This window comes from Lytechinus pictus, chromosome 4 (assembly GCF_037042905.1).
Source record: "Lytechinus pictus isolate F3 Inbred chromosome 4, Lp3.0, whole genome shotgun sequence".
Lineage (NCBI taxonomy): Eukaryota > Metazoa > Echinodermata > Echinoidea > Temnopleuroida > Toxopneustidae > Lytechinus > Lytechinus pictus.
This window is the reverse complement of record NC_087248.1, coordinates 20280195-20300568: the sequence shown is the minus strand read 5'-3', so window position 1 is coordinate 20300568 and position 20374 is coordinate 20280195. Positions and strand designations below refer to the sequence as shown.

The 20374-nt window shown below is 36.0% G+C and overlaps 1 protein-coding gene across 2 annotated transcripts; it reads right to left on the bottom strand.

The window, feature by feature from the left end:
* Positions 1-1328: 1328 nt before the first annotated feature.
* LOC129258868 (coiled-coil domain-containing protein 83-like) lies at positions 1329-19873 on the bottom strand. 2 transcript variants are annotated; one of them, XM_064098586.1, is made up of 11 exons: positions 19687-19873; positions 18144-18277; positions 15027-15111; positions 13308-13476; positions 11006-11173; positions 10230-10321; positions 9105-9173; positions 7710-7831; positions 6701-6825; positions 5936-6147; positions 1329-4829 (listed from the first exon to the last, which is right to left on the bottom strand). In XM_064098586.1, exons 2-11 carry the CDS (start codon positions 18251-18253, stop codon positions 4644-4646), a joined length of 1338 nt encoding a protein of 445 aa, XP_063954656.1. In that variant the 5' UTR covers positions 18254-18277; positions 19687-19873; the 3' UTR covers positions 1329-4643. The 2 variants fall into 2 exon arrangements, with proteins under 2 accessions (XP_063954656.1, XP_063954657.1); XM_064098587.1 differs by lacking the exon at positions 18144-18277 and having other exon boundaries at positions 19687-19774.
* Between the last annotated feature and the right edge of the window lie 501 nt (positions 19874-20374).

Genomic DNA, 20374 nt, shown 5'->3' with positions numbered 1-20374 from the left:
TCAAGTACACTTTTGTACAAAGCTTGTAAGGAAAAGATTGATGGCATTTCCATAAAGTTTATATGTCCAACCAATTAGGCCCAAAAATTTGTTGTGTTGTAGTAACCCGTCCTACCCTTTAAATATCCCCTACCCTAGGGTTTTTGTTTGTATCGTTATCAATAGTATCGATATTACATCTCGTGCTGACGATGCGATCACATTGAAAAAAAAAAGGAAGTGTTGTGGACAGAAAAATGAGATCATTTCTCAGAATTGTCCAATGATGAATTTTCACTGAAATATTTTTCAACAGAAATGTATGTCGCCATTTACTCTTGAAAATATTGGTGTTTCATACTTTGATCTGTTGTGTGTATGGGTCCGAGTGGTGCATCAGATATCTCAGGCTGGGGTGCTTGGGTAACCAGTTATTATTACAAAATGAACCTGTCTTCAGTAAGATGTATGTATACATGTGTGAGTGTGATTGTTGGGGGTGTTTGTGTAAGGAGTGGTAGGATGGAGGGGGGGGGGTTCCATACTCTTTAAAATTTTGAAGCTTTCTTTTTTGTCTTTGGATTACACAAAAAATATGAACTCAATAGTTGTAATCTTTAAGTTTGTTCTCTATAATATTGCCCAACATTTTGTACTAAAATTGATGAGATTTTGCTTGGTAACTTTTCCAAATGACCGTTTAAACAAGATTGTCCCAACACACAACACCTGGGGGCCGTTTCATAAAGCTGTTCGTAAGTTAAGAGCGACTGGTGAACCTTTCTTACGCACATAACCATCGCCAATGAATGTATCATTTACCACAAGAAAGGCTGGGAAGAAAGGATCACCAGTCGTTCTTAAAGTCGCTCTCAACTTAAGAACAGCTTTATGAAACACCCACCAGGGTAAACATGCAGATTGGAAGAATAAAAAGGCCCCCCGAAATGCACTACCTACCTATTTTTCAAGGACCCCTTACTCCGGTACAATTTTTTTTCTTGGGAGGAGGGGGCCTTATGGGACTTTCCGGAAGCACAGGCAAACATGCATAACGGCCTAATGGTCCAGTTTCCATTTTGTCTGCCTTTTATTTTCACTTTGTCAAGTGAAAATTTGGTTCATGAACGATTTCATCTATTAAACCAGAATGACTGAATGATGTCACACCAAGTGGATATTGGACAAAATGGATAGAGCCTAAATGAAAATTTAGATAAAAATGGTTAATGGACTTAAATGGAAATTGAACCAAATGCTTGGTAGGTGAACTTTATGCAATATACCTTTGATAATATTTATAAACAGGTTTTACTTATTAAATACAAGACAGGACAAAAGACGCACAATTCAAGAATATACAATAAACAATTTAATAGTGAGTCTTTTATACATATGTATAAACATAACATACAAAACATTTTTTTCATTGCCCCATTTTAAATAATCTCATACACATACATGTATACAATTAAAGCTTTTTCTGTAGAAAAGCTGGAAATACATCATTTGCATTTCAGCTTAAAACTAATTATAGGGGACTTTAATCCCTTGAAATATTCCAATATCACATCTTACAAGCAGAAATATTAAAAATTATTCAGTGCAAAATGATAGGAAAAAGATAGATGACAAATTGAAAGTCGTTCATTTTATTCTAAATCCTTAAAATGTTAAGTTAAGACAAATTGACAATGTGGTCAGAAAGTGTCATTTTATAATTCACCTCTGTACTGGTGGATATGCGATTAACAGTGTAGCCAAAACTAATATTCAGAGACTTCAAATAGTATACTTAAAACTGATTGTAACTTTTTGAAAATATCCAAGTGATACGAAAATGACCTAAAAGCATTTTTTTCCTTCTGAAAGTCTATGCAATTGGATCAATATTTCTTGAGTCATTCGTTCATAAACAAGTCAAAACTGAATCTCTTGATTGAAATGGAATTTGGTGATATTATTCACCAAAAAGTAAAATGTTGACATGTTAAGAGGTTAACATATTTAGAGACCAATTTGCCAAATTGACATACAGTCCTTAATATTGATTTGATTTAAAAGTTAAATCAATTTGCATTAATTGTTAGAAATCCTTGTTCACTTTTACTGCTCTTTTAGAACAATTTAATTACTTTAATGGAAATCCCTTTAAAATAATTCCTTGCATACGAAGAGGATTTCACATTGCACGAGGGTAAATATGCATATGATAGCTAGGCCCTGTAACATGAAGCTTAGTGATTGATTATTGGGCTGATGTCTATGATTGATTACATTGATTATTGGGTGTGATCAATCGTATAAATCAACCTTATGATCAATCATTGGGCTTTATGGTAACAGGGCCCTGGGGGCCATTTTATAAAGCTGTTCGTAAGTTAAGAGCAACTTTAAGAACAAACTGGTGAACCTTTCTTATGCGCTAAATAATCACCAAATGAACATTCAATGGTGAATATCATTTACCACAAGTAAGGATCAACAGTTGTTCTTAAAGTCCCTCCTAACTTATGAACAGCTTTATGAAACAGCCCTCTGGACGGATATTAGTACACTTATGTTCCTATATATTTACTTAAGAGTAAATCCTGGGGATGGTTCATGAAGCTGAATGTGAAATTACAAAACACTTAGTACACAATCTGTAAATTACCATTATTTCAATGAAATAATTTGAAATGTGTCATAGTCACAATTTGTTTCAAAATGATTGAAAATTTAGGCTAACTTTGATATTTCATATTCCAGTCTCTACAATGTTTTTGTTTTCTACAAGCTGAAGAACGGCTTTATGAAACACCCTGGATAGTAATCTATCACAACATGACTACAGATTGGTTCGAAGGGGAAGCTCAACCCTGATAATAAGTTGGCTTTAAAATAAAAGCCCCCAAAATAAGAGAAAAATATTTGCAAACGTTTTTGTTACTGTATGTACTATTGAAGTACCTCTGAATATAAATACCAGCTGTAATGCACATGCCAATGTAATGTACATACCAATGTAATGTACATGCCAATGTAATGTACATACCAATGTAATGTACATGCCAATGTAATGTACATACCAATGTAATGTAAATACCAATGTAATGTACATGCCAATGTAATGTACATACCAATGTAATGTAAATACCAATGTAATGTACATGCCAATGTAATGTACATGCTCCCCAGTTATGTACATGCCATCTAATGACAGAACAATAGCTGGATACCTGAATGGAATATCATTGACTAAATAGAAAGAATGTCTCTGCTCTGAACTTCGAAGCCACTTCACTACTTAGCAGCCAAGCAGAGATCACCTCCCTAAAGTCTCAGGTAAAGCCTTCATGTTAATTTTTACTTGAGATATAACAGTTTGATGAAAATCTATCAAAGATATAACACTTTAATGAAAATCCATCAAAGACTTATGTTATTTTTTCAAGTTTTTAATTAGTGACGTCGTATGTGAGCAGCTTCCCCATATATGTCATGTAATATAACTCCATCTTGATGAATTACAATATTTTACTTATAGGAGGGGCCAGAATGAAAGGACGTGTGTGATAATATATCACCCCAACAACATTTTTATAAAAAAAGAAATCCATTTTCTTGAATTTATATAACATGTCGGATGGAGTAGCTGCTGTCTCAGATGTCATGAAATCCAACTTTAAAAACTTCATATTTCTGTTATTCATTCACAGATATTCACCAAACCTTCACATCTTTATTTCATCTGCTTTGATTAAATCAAATTTTTCATCAGGGTGAATTCCCACTGAAACTATTAACATTTCAATAAATAATCACTCATATAATTGTACTACTGTACTCTTTAACTATACATTTTATTACAACACATTGAAATACTATGTCATAAAGATTATGATCGTTTGTGTTGATTTGCTTTTGTTGCATATTACAATAGCATTGCTATAGATTTTTTCAGAGGAAGCTCTTCTACCAATGCATATCATCTTCCGTTTCTAAATGTAGGAAGTTTGCTTGCAACTACATCAGGGAAACCAATAATTAGATAGAGTAGACATTTAGGGTTGCATAATATTGCATATCTGGGTATTTGATTATCAATGATAAGGCAATATATCATCCCTTGTGAATATAGTTAAACACTAAGCTTTCCGGGGAAGGTTTGAATAATGTAAAAAGTTTCTCGCCATCGCCCAGTGAATTAGATCGAATGTTAACTCGTGTAGGTACATGTAGATCTGACTAAATTCCCTCTCCGATGTATACTGAAATCCACGTCCATTGGTCAGAGAAGACTCTTTATAAACTTTTTATCATAAATATATATAAAAGTAGCCATGCTAAAGCCGGGGTAACAGTATGCAGCGCTTAGAAACATTGTATGAAGTGCTATAATGTTGCATATTGTAATTGGCCAAATCGTGTTTTGGGGAACCACTCGTCGTTATGTACGTGCACACTTGTGTACAAAGCGAATGGAGGTGGAAATAAGGAACCAATGCGTGTGACTGGATAAAGCGCTGTTTACGAAGTGAACGGTGGTTCCAAATTTCATAATTATCCAAAACATATTAATACAGCCAGTGCAAATTTGAACAAGAACATTTGATCAAATACATATTATAAAAGCTAGTGGTTTAAATTTAAATAAATGAATCAAGTCGGTCTGCACCAGCTCATGTCTCTTGCATAGAAGTGCGGGTGGCCGACCTCAACATGTCCCCCGTGACCGGCCAGACGTCCGGTGCGGAGAGCTTGGCTTGCTCTTCTTTGACCGAGAGTTTCTTGTGCTCGTGGATGGGTTTAGCGTGGCCTTCTATGCTCAACAGCTTGAGTTCAAGGGGCCCTAGTTTGAGATAATCCTGGTTGGGTTTGAAAAAGAGATAAAGAATAATTAAAGTTGGGTGCCGTTTCATAATAATGTTAATAAATTAAAGATAACTTTGCACATGACTGGGTGCCCTTTCTTGCGCTAAAAACATCTCTAAGGAGCTGACTCAGCACAGTATTTAACCCTTTGCACGCTGATGCTGCAATCCTGCACATTCGACAATTGAATTCAACAATCGTAATAATTAGTCTTCTCCCCTAACCTTTAAATTAGAGAAGATAAGAAAAGGCAATAATTCTTGGAAAACATCTATATAACAATCATATCTATCAGTGGTGCAATATGGAAATCTTGAAAATAACAACATGGAAACAATTGTCATAATTATCCCCCTAAAATTAATTAGCGTGTAAAGAGTTAAAGAACATTTTTAGTCACTAGTAAAGTCGCGCATGACTTTACAAATGGCTTTATGAACACACCACCCTGGATGAGAAAATTAAACTGTGAATTGGGTTGAATTCCTGAACATCAAGTTGATTTGAATAACTGAAAAGGAAATGGGCAAAATCCAACCAGTTAAAAGTGAAAATCCGATCGAAATCCAAACGAAATCAAACAAAACGTGGAAAACCACTTCAACGTGAATACTGTGGAAATCGAATAATAGAGGTAATTTTGAAATGGAAATATCACTGAAAGTAAATTTTAAATGGAAATATTACCGGAGGTAAATAATACCCCACCCAATCACAATGGCGTTATGTGAGGTACATCTACGTTATGACATGCTATTAAAATGGCAAAGCAGTATCATTACCAAGGCAAGGCATCAACTGGCATAACAAAATGATTTTACTTCTTAGTTCCAACAACTGTGTTGGTGCCAAGTCTCATGATCATTGGGCAGAAACTGAGGAAGTACTTCAATTTGCAAGATTTGCAACGGACCATCTAATCGTATGCTGATTCCTATACAATTCCTTCAAATTAGTTTGGTGGGGGTATGATGAAACTTACACATTTACATAGATTAAATAAAAACCAAGGTTTCCATGGCACTTATTTTCATGTTATTGAACTAGTAAGTTGAAGTATATACAAAACTTGAAATTTCTGATAAAGAGATTCACTTACATCAAAATCTTCATCATCAAAGTTGAGATAGTTGTCCAACCCGCCCAGGTATTCCTCTTCCTCTCCGCTATGTTGGGCAAAGAGTTCTTCACCCCTCTCCCCATATCCCTCCTCCTTGCTGGTGGCTTGGTCCTGCTCCGGTGGTAGGAGAGAGAAAACTTTCTGTTCAACGGCCCTCTGGGTTGCACTCTGCGGCCTCTGCTTGCGGGGTCCTGATGACGAATGGTCACAAAAATTAATCATGGAATAACGTTAATACAAAAATGCCAACCATGTTTAACAACAACAAAATTCTTAAAAGGGGGGAAAAGGATTTTTTGACAAAAAATATCATTTTCAATTTTCTTACTGGATCGCCAGCCTGAAGCTGATACATAAAAAAGATACAGTTTGAGGCTAGAGCGACCTACGTGTCTGGTAACCGTAAAGGATCAGCCAGGCCCGAAACCGAGCATAGGAGCTGTAAATCTATACATGGAAAGCAATTTGTGCATAATACATAATGGCACATACACAATGATAAAAAAAAAACACCGTCATTGCCTTATTTATAGCAAGGAAAAAAGGAACAAGTATGTGAACAGTTGGTATCTATATTATTGTAAATCTTTGATTTGAAAAGCGATTGAAAAAATGACGCTTAACTATCTTCCGCGAGTGCTAGTGGAAAAATAACCCCCAGTCCCCCACGACTAATGCCTGACTTCTAACCCAAGAGCGATCATTTAAAATGTGACAAGGGTCTTGTTTTGAAGACTAGCCTACCTTGTGTGATGGCCAATGGAGGAGGAACTTCTCCCTGACTGATAGCAGACTTAGCTAGGTCAAACTCCAAGATTCCACCATCGTTAAGATCCTCGTTATCCTCAAACTGGGTCAGGTAAAACTTCCTAAAAAAGTAGAATAATTTGGCACTGATTAAATGATGGCTTGAATGAACATCATAACCGAATACATTGGAGGAGTAAGCTGTCAAGCTTTTCCTTAAAATGATGACTTTGTGCGTTTGCACCCAAGTTGCACTCTTATTGTGGTGTCAATCAATCACATTGACACTGAAAGATTGGTCGACCAGTGTAATAATAATAATAATAATAGGCATTTATATAGCGCCATCTATCTAGAAATATTCTATTCCAAGGCGCGATGTTATTATTATTACCCCGGCTTTAGCTTGAGCTGCCTTTCAGCGATCATGCATTCAAGGAATTAATCCTACCAGGTACCCATTCACCTCACCTGGGTTGAGTGCAGCACAATGTGGATAAATTTCTTGCTGAAGGAAATTACGCCATGGCTGGGATTCGAACCCACGACCCTCTGTTTCAAAGCCAGAAGACTAATCCACTGGGCCACAACGCTCCAAGTGTACATAATGGTTCCATGACATTTGCTCCAAATTTTTAATTGCAAGGAAAACTCTTATTTTTATGATTCCATTTTATCTTCTCATTTTCTAAGTCTACTGTATAAGAAAACACATAGATATTGATAAGGAATAGAGTACCAAAGTGTGACATCATCAATTTTCACTTTTTGCATTTCAGCATTTTTGATACCACATTTTGGTAGAGTACGATGAAAACCCCCCACTACCAAAAGTTGGTTGGTATAGGTCCATGGGGGCCTGAGATATGACCTCATGAATACATAAATAGCCCCATTGAAGTCAAGGTATTATTGGCCTGGTTCCTAACATTTCTATATTGGAAGCTAGACATTTTTAATAGCATGGAGAACTCTTTATTTTCATGATTCCATCATGTCCATTCACCTTGATATTTTGAGATCCTCTATTCTGCAGTCAAAGAGATCACTCATCACTGTTAGATTCTCCCGTTCTAATCTCTCCACCTCCCCTTGGAGGGAAATGGTCTCTTCCTTATGAAGCTCCAACTGGAAATTGATAACAATAATAATATTGATAATACTACTACTACTAATAATAATAACAAATAACAGCAATATTATATCTATATATATTGTGTTAATATATAGCGTTGAATACATCAAAACAATGTCTCTGAGTGCTTTACAATTGCAGTTATTGGCTTCTAGGATGACTACTCACAAGGTATGCATTATCTCCACTCCCTGGGGAGCACTTCAGCAATTTTATAATTGGCGAGTTGTTTCCATCCCCTGCGCAAAGTTCATGTCATATAAGAAAAAAAAAACTTGTATTAACAATCAGTTTGATTCAAACTAGTTTGTACCACTGAATTAATTCTGAAAAATATATGACCTATTGTGACAGTTTTCAAACATACAAACATAACGAGAATCATACTGAGGTATTAGTCTTTGAAAAATCAAGCAATATAGAAGAATAGTAAGTCCGAAATGTCTTTTAAATAGCAAAAATCATTTTATTGTTAAATTTCAAGAATTTCCAATCTAGGAACATGTTAGAGGTAATATCGGAGGTAAAACATAAGCAGTTATATGATCTTTGTAGGTTTGCATGGGGGAGTTTATAACGTGGAGATGGTTTACGGTTCACCATGTGTAATATGAAGAAGGGAAGGAAATACAGGCAGAAAGATTGAAATGGAAAGACGAGATAGTAGTAGCAGGAAGAAGTGAAGAGAGGTCACTCTCTTCACTTCATCCTGCTACTACTCAAGCCATATTTAGCTCATCTCATCTGGTTTACAGTCCTTTTCAGGACTTCACTCATTTTCAAGAAAAGAATACTTCTAATTTTCTCTTTTCATCCTATCTCGTCTTTCCATTTCAATCTTTCTGCCTGTATTTCCTTCCCTTCTTCATATTATACATGGTGAACCGTAAACCTTCTCAATGTTATAAACAGTTATGTCGACATCCTGGGCAATGTGCAAATGAGACAGCCGACGATGTTGTCACACGCTTATTATTTTATTACCTGTACATAAAATTTCAAGTGCATGATTATATTTTAATGTTTAATAGATGTGATGGTTATGAGGCTCTCTATGATATTACAATAAATTACAATAATTGTTTACATTTTTCTAAGGAATCAATCCAAGATTTACAATACTGGATTTTTCCTTTAAATACTTCCTTTTTCATTTAAAATATATAAAATTGATAGTTTTTAGCACTGTGATCATTTTAGTTGATAACATTGAATTATACGATTGAATGATGTCATATACGCCCAATATATGATGAACGTACTAACCTCTTTCTTTAACCAGTCATTATCTATGACTTCTTGGGCACTAAACTTGTCAAGAGTTTTGATCGCTTTCTGTTGGGAAATGAGAAACATGCATATCACCAATAAAAATAAAAATATATACATGTAGTTGCTTAACACTTACTTTCTCCAAAGTTACTAACCAATCTGTTTAGTTCCGTTCAACAAAATTTTCAAAATATAATCAAAGTAACAATACATATTCAATATAATACAGACAGATCAATGACATTTCATAACAAATATTGAAGATAATTAAACAAAACTAAAGTGTGTTGCAATAATTTTTATCTATGAAAAGAATGTAGAAATGAGTGGAGGGACTTGCCAAGAAAAGCAAAGCTTGTATAGAAGGCAAGTCCCTAAACGTAGTTTCAATTCTAATTATAAACAAACTATATATAAAACTATATACAAAAATGGAGACGGACACAGAAGATGAGAGCTTAAAACAAGTAATCTACAAATCTACAGGAATGCAGCATAATTACTCCTGGCTTTATCAGAGCAGCTGTTACGTGCACTGCGTTTCAAGGAATAAATCCCTGTCAGATACCCATTTACCTCACCTGGGTCGAGTGCAGCACAATATGAATCAATTTCTTGCTTTAACTATGCTATTACTGGGATTTGAACCCACGAGTGGTCAACCCTCTATTTTTAAGTCCAGAGACTTGCCCACTGGGCCACAACACTCCACGATACGAGTGCCTTTGTTGGCTGGCACAAACACATAAAGACACAAACATCTAAGAGAAATATATTCTTGCTACAGGTAAATGGAATTCAACATGGGCTTTAAAAAAAAGTTAATGGGGGTGCAAATTTGATGAAGGCCCTCCCTTCAGATCTTTAATGATGCAAAACTTTGCACAGTATATCAGGATAAATGTAAACGGCATCACTATATGAACATTTTTGTTTTCTCACAATTTTCATTTTATTAAATCAGATTATGCAAAAAAAGATGCAGGCTGTTCTATTTTCATATTTTATTTTCCTCATATTAGATGTATCAATTCCGAATCAATTTTCAAAATGTGAAACAAGCCTAATGAAGCCGAGTAGGAACATGCCCTCAAAAAGTGAGAGTGCATTCGTACTCACCTCGGAGGCTATGTATTTTTGTTCATCTAGTCTTTCTGTCGTTTCCTTTTTAATCTCTTCCTTGGCTACGTTTAGAGTTCTCTCAAGATGAGCTGTTAAAAAAAAAAAAAAATGACAGATTTATACTTATTTCTAATAATATACATGTACTACTTGGGTAAAACTTACTATATGCTCAATCTGTACACCCCAAAATCAAGCTAATCAAGCTGACAAAATAACTGGATTACAAGTGAGTAAAATCAATATATTTGTGCACTTACAAACATGTGTAATACATGAGCATATTGAATAATAATATGTATTTTTACTTGAATGACAGGATATAGACATGTATTTTGGCTGTGTAATTGTTTATCCCAACATAAAATATGTCAAAATGGCCCAGCCAGGGTTCAGATGTAAGACTAGGGAACATACTGTTCATACACTCCTACTCTGTGAAATTTTCATTTTCTTATTGCAGCTCTGTGCAGAATTATCAGTTGATAATTATCAATATTCCCAGCTGGTCAAACCCAAACGCAAGATTTGTACGTCTTAAGTGTATGGGAGCACCATATTTCCTTCGTCTAAAGACTCTGGCTCATATGATTCTGCTGTGGGCAATATATTCCCCTCAAAGACAATATTACATAAATATCCCTCTCACTGGCCTTTCAAAATTCTTCCAAATTATGCTTGTAATACAGAAATGTGCCCTATATTGAGAAATGGCCTTTCCCTTAAAATAACAAAATTTAAGGCCTGTTTCAACAAAGGCTCCTCTCACTTACCTCTCATTTCTTCAAAGTTTTTCTGCATGTCCTCCAGCTCTTCCTGAAGAAGTCTGATATGCGTTGCATGTTCTATGCTCCCTTTGTTCTTATACTCTGTCCATTTCTTCACCTGGATCAGGTCTTCCTCGTACTGCTTTATCGTCTCGGAAATTTTGTTCTTCATGTCTAAAATGTATATGTATAGTGGAGCAGGAATATCACAGGTTCGTTCAAACATATGACAGAGCTCATCAGCAAACTATTAAGCAACCTCTGTGTTTAAAACAAGTCAGTGGGATTGTAAAGCCAATGTTAAGGTCAATGGAAACTGATGCCACGATAATGCATAGGCAGGAAATTTCTGTCGTCTGTCACTAAAAGGGACCAATGTTGTAACAAGTTTATAGTTAGGTTTACTTCACTGTGCAGTATTTATTAGATTTGTGGGAAGCGAGGGTGCTAGGGTGTTATCATGGGTCTTATCAAGTACATGTAGGTATGCTACAAAAGTAGAAAGTTTGTAGTAAAAACCTTTTTTTTTTGCTTGCTTGTCAAATTTTTCTTCGAAACCAGCACCCCATACTGAAAACAAGTGGAACGCCTCTGGCAGTCTTGCCTGCATTACGCAATGCGATATAGCAGCAGTGCTTCTTTTGAAAATAGCTAATGAATATTATTCACAGAAGAAAACACTAATATGATAATAAAATATTATGCCCATTGACCCAAAATGAGCTTTGACCATGAGACCAAAGACATGTGCAAAACAATCATCCATACTTGATTATCCTTATGTCGATGTTGATGCCAATTCAACACATACTCCCAACACGGCCAGAGTTCACTGACCTTTAAATGACCTTTGATCTTGGCCATGTTCCTGAAATGCATACAGGGTATTCAGGGATACACTGCTGCTCTTATGAACGAGATCCATAAAATTTCAAAGTTATGATGACAATACCTCAAATAACCCCAACACAGCCAAAGTTTGTTGACCCTAAGTGACCTTTGACCTTGGTCATGTGACCTGAAACTCAGGCAGGATGTTCAGTAACACTTGATTACCCTTATGTTTAAGTTTCACGAACTAGGTCCATATTCTTTCTAAGTTATGATGACATTTCAAAAAATTAACCTTGGTTAAGATTTCAATGTTGACGACGCCGCCGCCGTCGGAAAAGCGGCGCCTATAGTCTCGCTCTGCTATGCAGGCGAGACAAAAATCATTCCCAGGGCCCTGAGTACACTTGTGCACTCTTAAACAACCATATAATGCCCTATAAGACTTTATGATCATATTACATGTATTATTATTATTATCCGAACTTTTTCATAGCACTTTGACATCAATAATCTTGCACACAATGTCCACAGCGCAGGAAATACATGTTGGCGACGGGCGATTTTTCCCTCATGACAGCCCAAATAGCCCCTAAAATCCCTAAAAAATCCATGCTTTGGGCTACCATTCTTTCTCAATTGGCCCCAAGATCTGTCACAAAATATTCAAGATTATTAAAAATTAATATTCTAACTACATGGCAGAATGATGTTTCCTTATCCTGCACAATTGCTTGTAACCCCTACAAAGTAACCCTTAAAATGATAGAAACAGCCCCCAAAATTTCACAATCCGTCCTATGTAAAAAAAAAAAAAAAGATAGCCCCTATAAAATTGAAATTATTTCCTACCCTGTCACAGCACCTCATACTCATGATTAAAGTCAACTAAATAATGTATTTTTAACCCATAAAACAGATCATACAATGACTTAAAGCAAATACAAACAAGCAACCTTGGATAGCACCACCCAAAGTCTCCACTCTGGCAAGAAAGTAATTCACCCAAGCTTTGATTCAAATCTTGTCTCATGATTGACTTTTGGGCAATTCCATAACATATGTACATCCGACCCCCTATATGTAGGACCTTCATGAAATTTTCTGTCTCTGATTTCTGGCCTTTTTGACATTCTGTAATGCTCTCAAATGATCAAGACTTAATCAGTTTATGAAGTCAAAGAAGACTTGAGACAAATGGGGGTCGGACTTCCAAAAAGGTTGATCATTTTATGGAATTGCCCTTTTCTATGATGTGAATCTCCCGCCCCCTCCCCCAAAAAAGAAGCTCCCCCTGGTGGGTGTTTCATAAAGCTGTTCGTAAGTTTAAGAGCGACTTTAAGAACAACTGGTGGACCTTTCTTACGCGTAACCATCGCCAATGAATATACCATTTACCACAAGAAAGGATCACCAGTCGTTCTTAAAGTCACTCTTAACTTACAAACAGCTTTATGAAACGGCCCCCTGGACTCACCCTCGATAGCTTTCTCCTCCTCTTTGCAGGATCTCCATTTCTCCTTCAGCGCCACCTCCACCTGCTCCTTGTTAATGACGGTCACTTGCTCCAGCTCCTGGTCTCTCTCCTTGGCTTGTTTTAGGAGCGTTTTGATATGGTACAGCTGCTCCTCCTTCAGACGCTCATTCTATCGCATTGAAGGTTTGGAGAAAACAAAAATTGGAATGGTAAAAGGGTTGCCAATCTCACTATACTAAAAATCTGATAGTCTTAATAATAATAATAGTAAGTGCCCAAGGCACAGTGAAAGAGAGAAAGAAAGAAAGAGAAATTAAAGAACAAATGTGATAGTAATAGATTCAGGAACAATTAAGAGTAGGAAGCATTGAATAGACAAGTCTTAAGGTAATGTTTAAATGTGTCAATGGAAGTGCATTCAATGGTAACCAGGGGAAGATCATTCCAGAGAACAGGGCCAGCGTGAGCAAAAGCCCGAACCCCCCATGTCTTAAGGGATTTGGGAATAACTAGGGAACCAGAGTTGGATGAACGTAGGGACCTGACAGGAGTGTATTTGTTAATTAGACTAATATTATACTGTGGAGCAGAGCAGTTAATTGCATGGAATACATGGAGAAGGATTTTGAAGATGATGCGATTGTTGACCTTTAACCAATGAAAAAATTTCAGAATGGGTGTGATATGAATATGTTTTTTTTATAGGGTGACCAAACGTGCTGCAGCGTTCTGGAGCTTTTGGAGTTTAGACAACTGGGTGTTGGGTAAATTGTAAAGCAAGGCATAGAAATCCTTTTTTCAGAAATATAATCATATTTTCAATCACAGTGTCCTGTTCTTTATCACATGTATTGCAAATTCTTTTTAAATAATTGCAATGTTCAAAATCAAAAGTGCATGATTTCCCCTCGATCAATGAAATTCAGCTTTTCATCAAACTTTAGAAAATTATTAGGTTGTTAAGAAAAGACAAAGTGAATGATTTTTTTCATCAATACTATGGTGGAAAAGCTTACAAAAGTCACTTTAAGTTGGTAAATTATGTACAATCTAGATAGAACCAACTGCCATTTGCTTTGAAACATTAGTTGCTAAAAATTCAATCTTCATACCGGGTAGTTATTTTACAAGGTAGATAAATGATTATCATTTACCCAACAATCAAATGGCTTTTGTTAGAATGACTTTATTTACCGATAGTCCTAAATGTTGCAAATGAACAGAAAAAATATGGCCGCACCCATTCATGATGCAACAATATCAAAAAGTTATGGGCCAATGAGTTCTAGCAAGAAAATTGAGAAAGCCTGCTCTTTATTTCCTGAGCCTCGCATGGTTGATTAAAGGTTTGCAATCATGTGAAAGTCCTAGTATAGATAGGGAAATTTGGCTTGTAAAATGGTTAATATATAGTCTTTGGTGACACTGAATTTATTTCACCAGTCTGCCGGTTTCCTTAAAATAAAAACCACTGGAGGGCATTTGTCAAAAGAAAAAAAAAACCTGTTATAACTCAGGCCCTGTTGTAACGTTTCAAGTACATTAAAACACACAAAACATGTTTTGTTGACCGTCTTTGTCTTAGGGGGTGTTGCAAGAAAATACTTGCGATTAATTGCAAATGTTCTGTTCTAATTTTACGATTGATGGAACAAGTTCCAGACTTATGATTGGTTTTAGGGACCAAAATTATAAACTTGTAATTGATCGCAACTTTACCCTCTCTTTATTCCTCTGGCGTTTCTCCTCCAGTCCTTTGATCTCGTACATAAACTCCTCTAATGCATTTTCTTTGACATTGATCCTGAGATAAGAAAGAGGTAGAAATTGACAAATGGATGAATAGGTGTGTTGTGGCTCAGTGGACAAGTCACCAGACTTTGCTCCAAAAGGTCTGGGGTTCAAATCCCACCATGGCACTTGCGTCCTTTGGCAAGGTATTTATCTACTTATGTCTCATGCCACTCTCCACCCAGGTGTAGTTAAAGGACAGTCCAACCCAACAAAGAGTTGACTTGAATAAAAACAGAAAAATCCAATGAGTATAACACTTAAAATTTCATAAAAATTGGTTGTAAATTAAAAAAGTTATGACATTTTTAAGTTTCACTTAATTTTGCAAAACAGTTATATGCACATCCTGTTCGATGTGCAAATGAGGGGACTGATGACATCACTCACTCACTATTTCTTTTATTTCATTATATGAAATATGATCTATTCCCATTTACTCCTCATTGACCTTGAAACAAAGTTTCATTCCTCCCTGAACACGTGGAATTACTATCGCCTTTAAAATGTCATAACTTTCTTATTTTACATCCAATTTTGATGAAATTTTCAGCGTTATGTTTGTTTGATTTTTCTCTATCAATTCAAATCAACATTTTTATAGGGTGGACTTGACCTTTAATGGGTACCAGGCAGGAAGGAATTCCTTGAATGCTTGAAATGGGTAGCCATGCTTAAGCCAGGGTAACAGTGCCGGTATATCGTGTTTAGAAACATTGTATTTAAGCGCTATATAAATGGAGCATATTATTATAATTATTATTATGAATTAGTAAATATTCAAACAAATTAGAAAAATTGATTGATAAAAGACAGGCTCAAATTAAAGCCTATAGATCTAAAGCTTCTGTATAGGGTCAACAATGTTAATAATGAGAATCCCTTTTAACAACATTCCATTTGTACAATGGTATAGTGGCAGCTAGATCTCATTTCAGCCATTGATTCTATTTCAAATGAGACTTTGTTTATATCTTCTTTAGCACCATCTTTTGGTATGTTTTAGTTTTCTTTTAATAAACATGACACTCTGGAAACTTATCTTTCAAAATTGAGTGAATGGATATTAGAAACCTAAACCTACAAAGATCTTATCCTAAAATTCTCATTCTAAACTATAGGTAAGAAGTATTTATGTATTTTAAAATAATATGCAAATATTTCTATTTGATCGGGCTCCCGATCAAATTAAATTTTCCTGTAAAATATTCACAAAATATTGATTGGCCTTGATACATGCAGGAACATCAAATATACCCGCAATAGAATCATATTGGCCTGGGTCTTTAGACAAGGGCAATATGGTTCTTTTAAGGGCAATATATTGGACGTTCCCCAAAAGAACAGCTAGTCAATATTTTTATTACAATTTAAATCAGACATCTAGGGCAAAATCTGGAAAATTTTGATATTTTACCCTTAAAGAATGGGACTCAATTTTGTTATGTTGAGCAGGCTGGGCCACAAAGCTTTACCATTGTGCTGTAATTGAAATGTCCCGTCCCTGGCCTGGGAACGCAGAATCCAGCATTGTCTCATATTTTGATTAGCATTATGACGTTAAAAAATATTGCTGCGCTGATCATTGATATGACACGTTTCTCTTTCTACGCGTCCTCAGATACCCAGATGTGAGACCAGGGAAAATACAAAGGTATATTTTGCGCCGTCTCTGCAAGCACAGTTAAGGTGCACGCAGAGACCGACCAAATACTGTTTTGTAAATGACCATCTCAGATGTCCTATACGGCTACGGCAATAATTAAACAGGTGAATTCCAATAAAACATTTTTATTTCATTTCATCCACAGCAATTTTAGGGCATAACAATTAATTTTAATATCTACAAATGCATTGGAACAGTGACAGACACCCTCCAGTGAATTTACAAAACCCAAGACAGACTTTGATCAAGGCCAAGACCACTTGTTCACTGCTACCATCCTGCCTGTGGAAAATCTACAGGTAGGACTATGGTATGCCAATGCTGTACAGGGCACACAGTTTAAAAATCATTAAAATATAACTTTTGTGACCAAAATTACGAATTTCCATACAGTTGCAATTATTTTTCATTAGTAACTTGGGAATAACTTTTGTAGTCACCAGAGCACTAAAAAACTTGAATTTTGGGCATGTTTTTGTGTACGCCCTCTTTTGAAGGAAAGTCAGGTGGCAGGAAAATTTTCATTTTTTCAATCTCTATTTTTAATTAAGAAAAAAATTATTTAAAGAATCAAATTTACTTAAAGGGGAATCCAACCCAAATAAAAACTTGTTTTTATAAGAAAAAGAAAAATCAGACAAGTTGATAGGTGAAAGTTTGAACAATATTGGACAAACAACAAGAAAGTTATGAATTTTTAAAAGTTGTAAATATTGGTAATCACTATACCCATGGAGACTTCAAATTGGCCGCATATGGGATGTCATAGTGATGTAAGGCAAGGACTACTCTTCCATGTACTCCAATACATATTATGGCTAAAATGTCGTTTTTCCCAAAAAAAAATTATTTCAAATTATATTTTTCTTTCATCAGGACATAAAACAATATACTACCTGGATTATGTTTAGATAACTGCCCCAGGGGAAGGGGTACTTAGGAGAAAACCACAAATCCCTGATTATAAAGTACATGGCCTATGGGAGAGTCGTCCTTGCCCCTTGTCATAATTTACTTACCCAGTTGCCAATTTGAAATCTACATACTATTAGTGATCTCAATTTTAAATCAGCTATAACTTTCTTATTGCTTGTCCGATTTCCATCAAACTTTCGCCATTCTGTTTAATTTATTTTTCTCCTTCCCAACACAACATCTTATGGCCAAGGCTGGATTCCCCTTTAAGAGCCAAGTTATATGACGAATAGCTGTAATGGAAACTGACAGTGTAAAAAAAATCAAGCATTTGTCCCAAAGAAAAATAGAAAATAAGCCAAACATTGCCACCCTTATTTTACCACACATGGAGATGTAACAGAGAACAAGGTTATATACAGTGTTTTATAACCTTGTTCACTGAATGAGTGGCCAAGACTTACTGATAAGCTAAAATGGCTTCCCTGATGGTCATCTGAGGCTCCTTCTCCTTCTTCTCTTTCTTGCCTTTTCCACTTTTCTTTCCACTCTTCTTTCCTTTCTTCTTCCCCATGGCTGCTTCTGATGACCTTTGAGCCTAACATTAACAACAAAGAAACAGATAAAGAAAATTACATCGGCTAAATAAATGTATGAGGTCTTTGTATGTTTTACTTTTGTTTAATCAAAATAATATTTTTAATACAAAATAACAAACCATTCACAATTCATGAGGCTGTTATAGACCACAATAGGCCTAGTTCGTGGACCATTGTAGCCCTGTGTATGTACACAATGACAATGTCGGATCCCTTTTTCCCCCTTTTCTAATTTATTCATTACCAAATATTTTCCCTATTCCTTATTTTAGGCCTATACATGAAATATGAAACCTTCTTTCCCTTTATTCTATTCCCTTTTTATACCTTTCTCTCCTTTAATAATTCTCTTCCTGCCTCTAGTCCTACTTAAGGTTACATTATTTTAGTAAACCGATTTGATGATATTAATATAAGATTAATGAAAGCCGCAATTAGCTAAATATGATGAGACTTAATGCACCTTTTATCACCATTATCTTTCCCCATTGGAAAGTCCACTAATTGAGCGCTGAGACTTTTCAGATTACCGAAAGTCTCGTATCTACTCAAAATCTTTGCGCAGTCATAACGCGTAAATATTGCAAGTGCGCGCGATGCAATGTAACCCTGCCAAATAAGGAAATGGGCACTGGCAAGACTTCCATACCATAAGTTCCCTCCACTAAAATTGAAAATATGGAAGTTTATCAGGAATTATCTAGCATTTAGCATTTAGGAAGGAAAAGTTGGATACATACCAAAATATGGCTTTATTCCATCAAAATCTCGAGTGTGTGTAATTCTAAAAACAAGGGCATCGGATTTAGTCAGAAAAATAAATACCCAATGGCAATGCCAATACTCGTCTCTTAGAAAGTAGACTAGGGCTAGGCCTAGCCGCCTAGTCGTAATAATTAATATCGGTTGATAACCGTTATGAAACACATGGCTTTCAACAATTCCTGCTAGCTCAGTGAGTAAGGCGACAGACTGGAGATGCTTCATTCTGCAGCGAGAGATTCGAATCCAAGTTCCAACCGGAAGTAAGAAGAAAAAAAAGAAAAAGAACAAAACCAAAGAAGGGGGTTTTTGCCTTTTGGCAAGTTTTTCATTAAAATTAGTGGAGGGGACATACATGTAAGGAAGTCTAAGTGACTTTTCAGAATAAGAAAATGCTAACTGACCGCTAATTGAGCTTTCAGAATACCACCCCAGGCCTACGTCTAAAAGTTAAGTCTAAGTTAAGTTCTAACAAAGCAAAGTCAAAAGTCTTTCCAACTTGTTCTAACTTTAGGTCACATCGAATTCAGTTTGTGGGACCTAACAAAAAAAATGCAACTTTTTTATTTCGACTTAAAAACAAAGTTCAGTCTTGAGTCTATATTCAGACAAAAAACAGAGTCTGGTGTGAATTAATTGAATTTACCTTTTCAAGTTTCCATCGCCAGCGTAAACTTGACTTGTGATTCAAGTGATTTCAACTGCAATTCGCATGAAATTTTCGGAAGTTTCCCATCGCAAAAAGGTTCAATCAACGCGGTATCCAAGGAAGCTTTAGTTTTAATTCGGATAATCGAGAGGAAACCAATATCAATCCGGTACCCGCGCACCGGCCAGCACTAGCGCCAGCTCGTACATGTCACTTGTCAGTTATATCCGGATCTTGGTTTGCGTGTTTATACCGACTCCGGTTTCCACCTGCACTACACAGATTCAGGGGGGGGGGGGGGCACAAAGTTCCAAGAAAGGGGGAGGCACAATAGGAAATAAAAATTGATATTGGTGGAGCGTTGTGGCCCAGTGGATAAGTCTTCGGACTTTGAAACAGAGGGTCGTGGGTTCGAATCCCAGCCATGGCGTAATTTCCTTCGGCAAGAAACTGATCCACAATGTGCTGCACTCAACCCAGGTGAGGTAAATGGGTACCGGTAGGAAGTAATTCCTTAAAAAGCTGTGTGCGCTATGAACGCCTAACTTAGCCGGGTAATATAGGAGCGCCTTGAGCACCTAACAAGGTGGATATGTGCGCAATATAAATACCCTATATTATTAAAGATAATGAGGGAAAAAGCTACTGGGTGAAATAATCAAAATCTATCACAAAATTAGGTTTT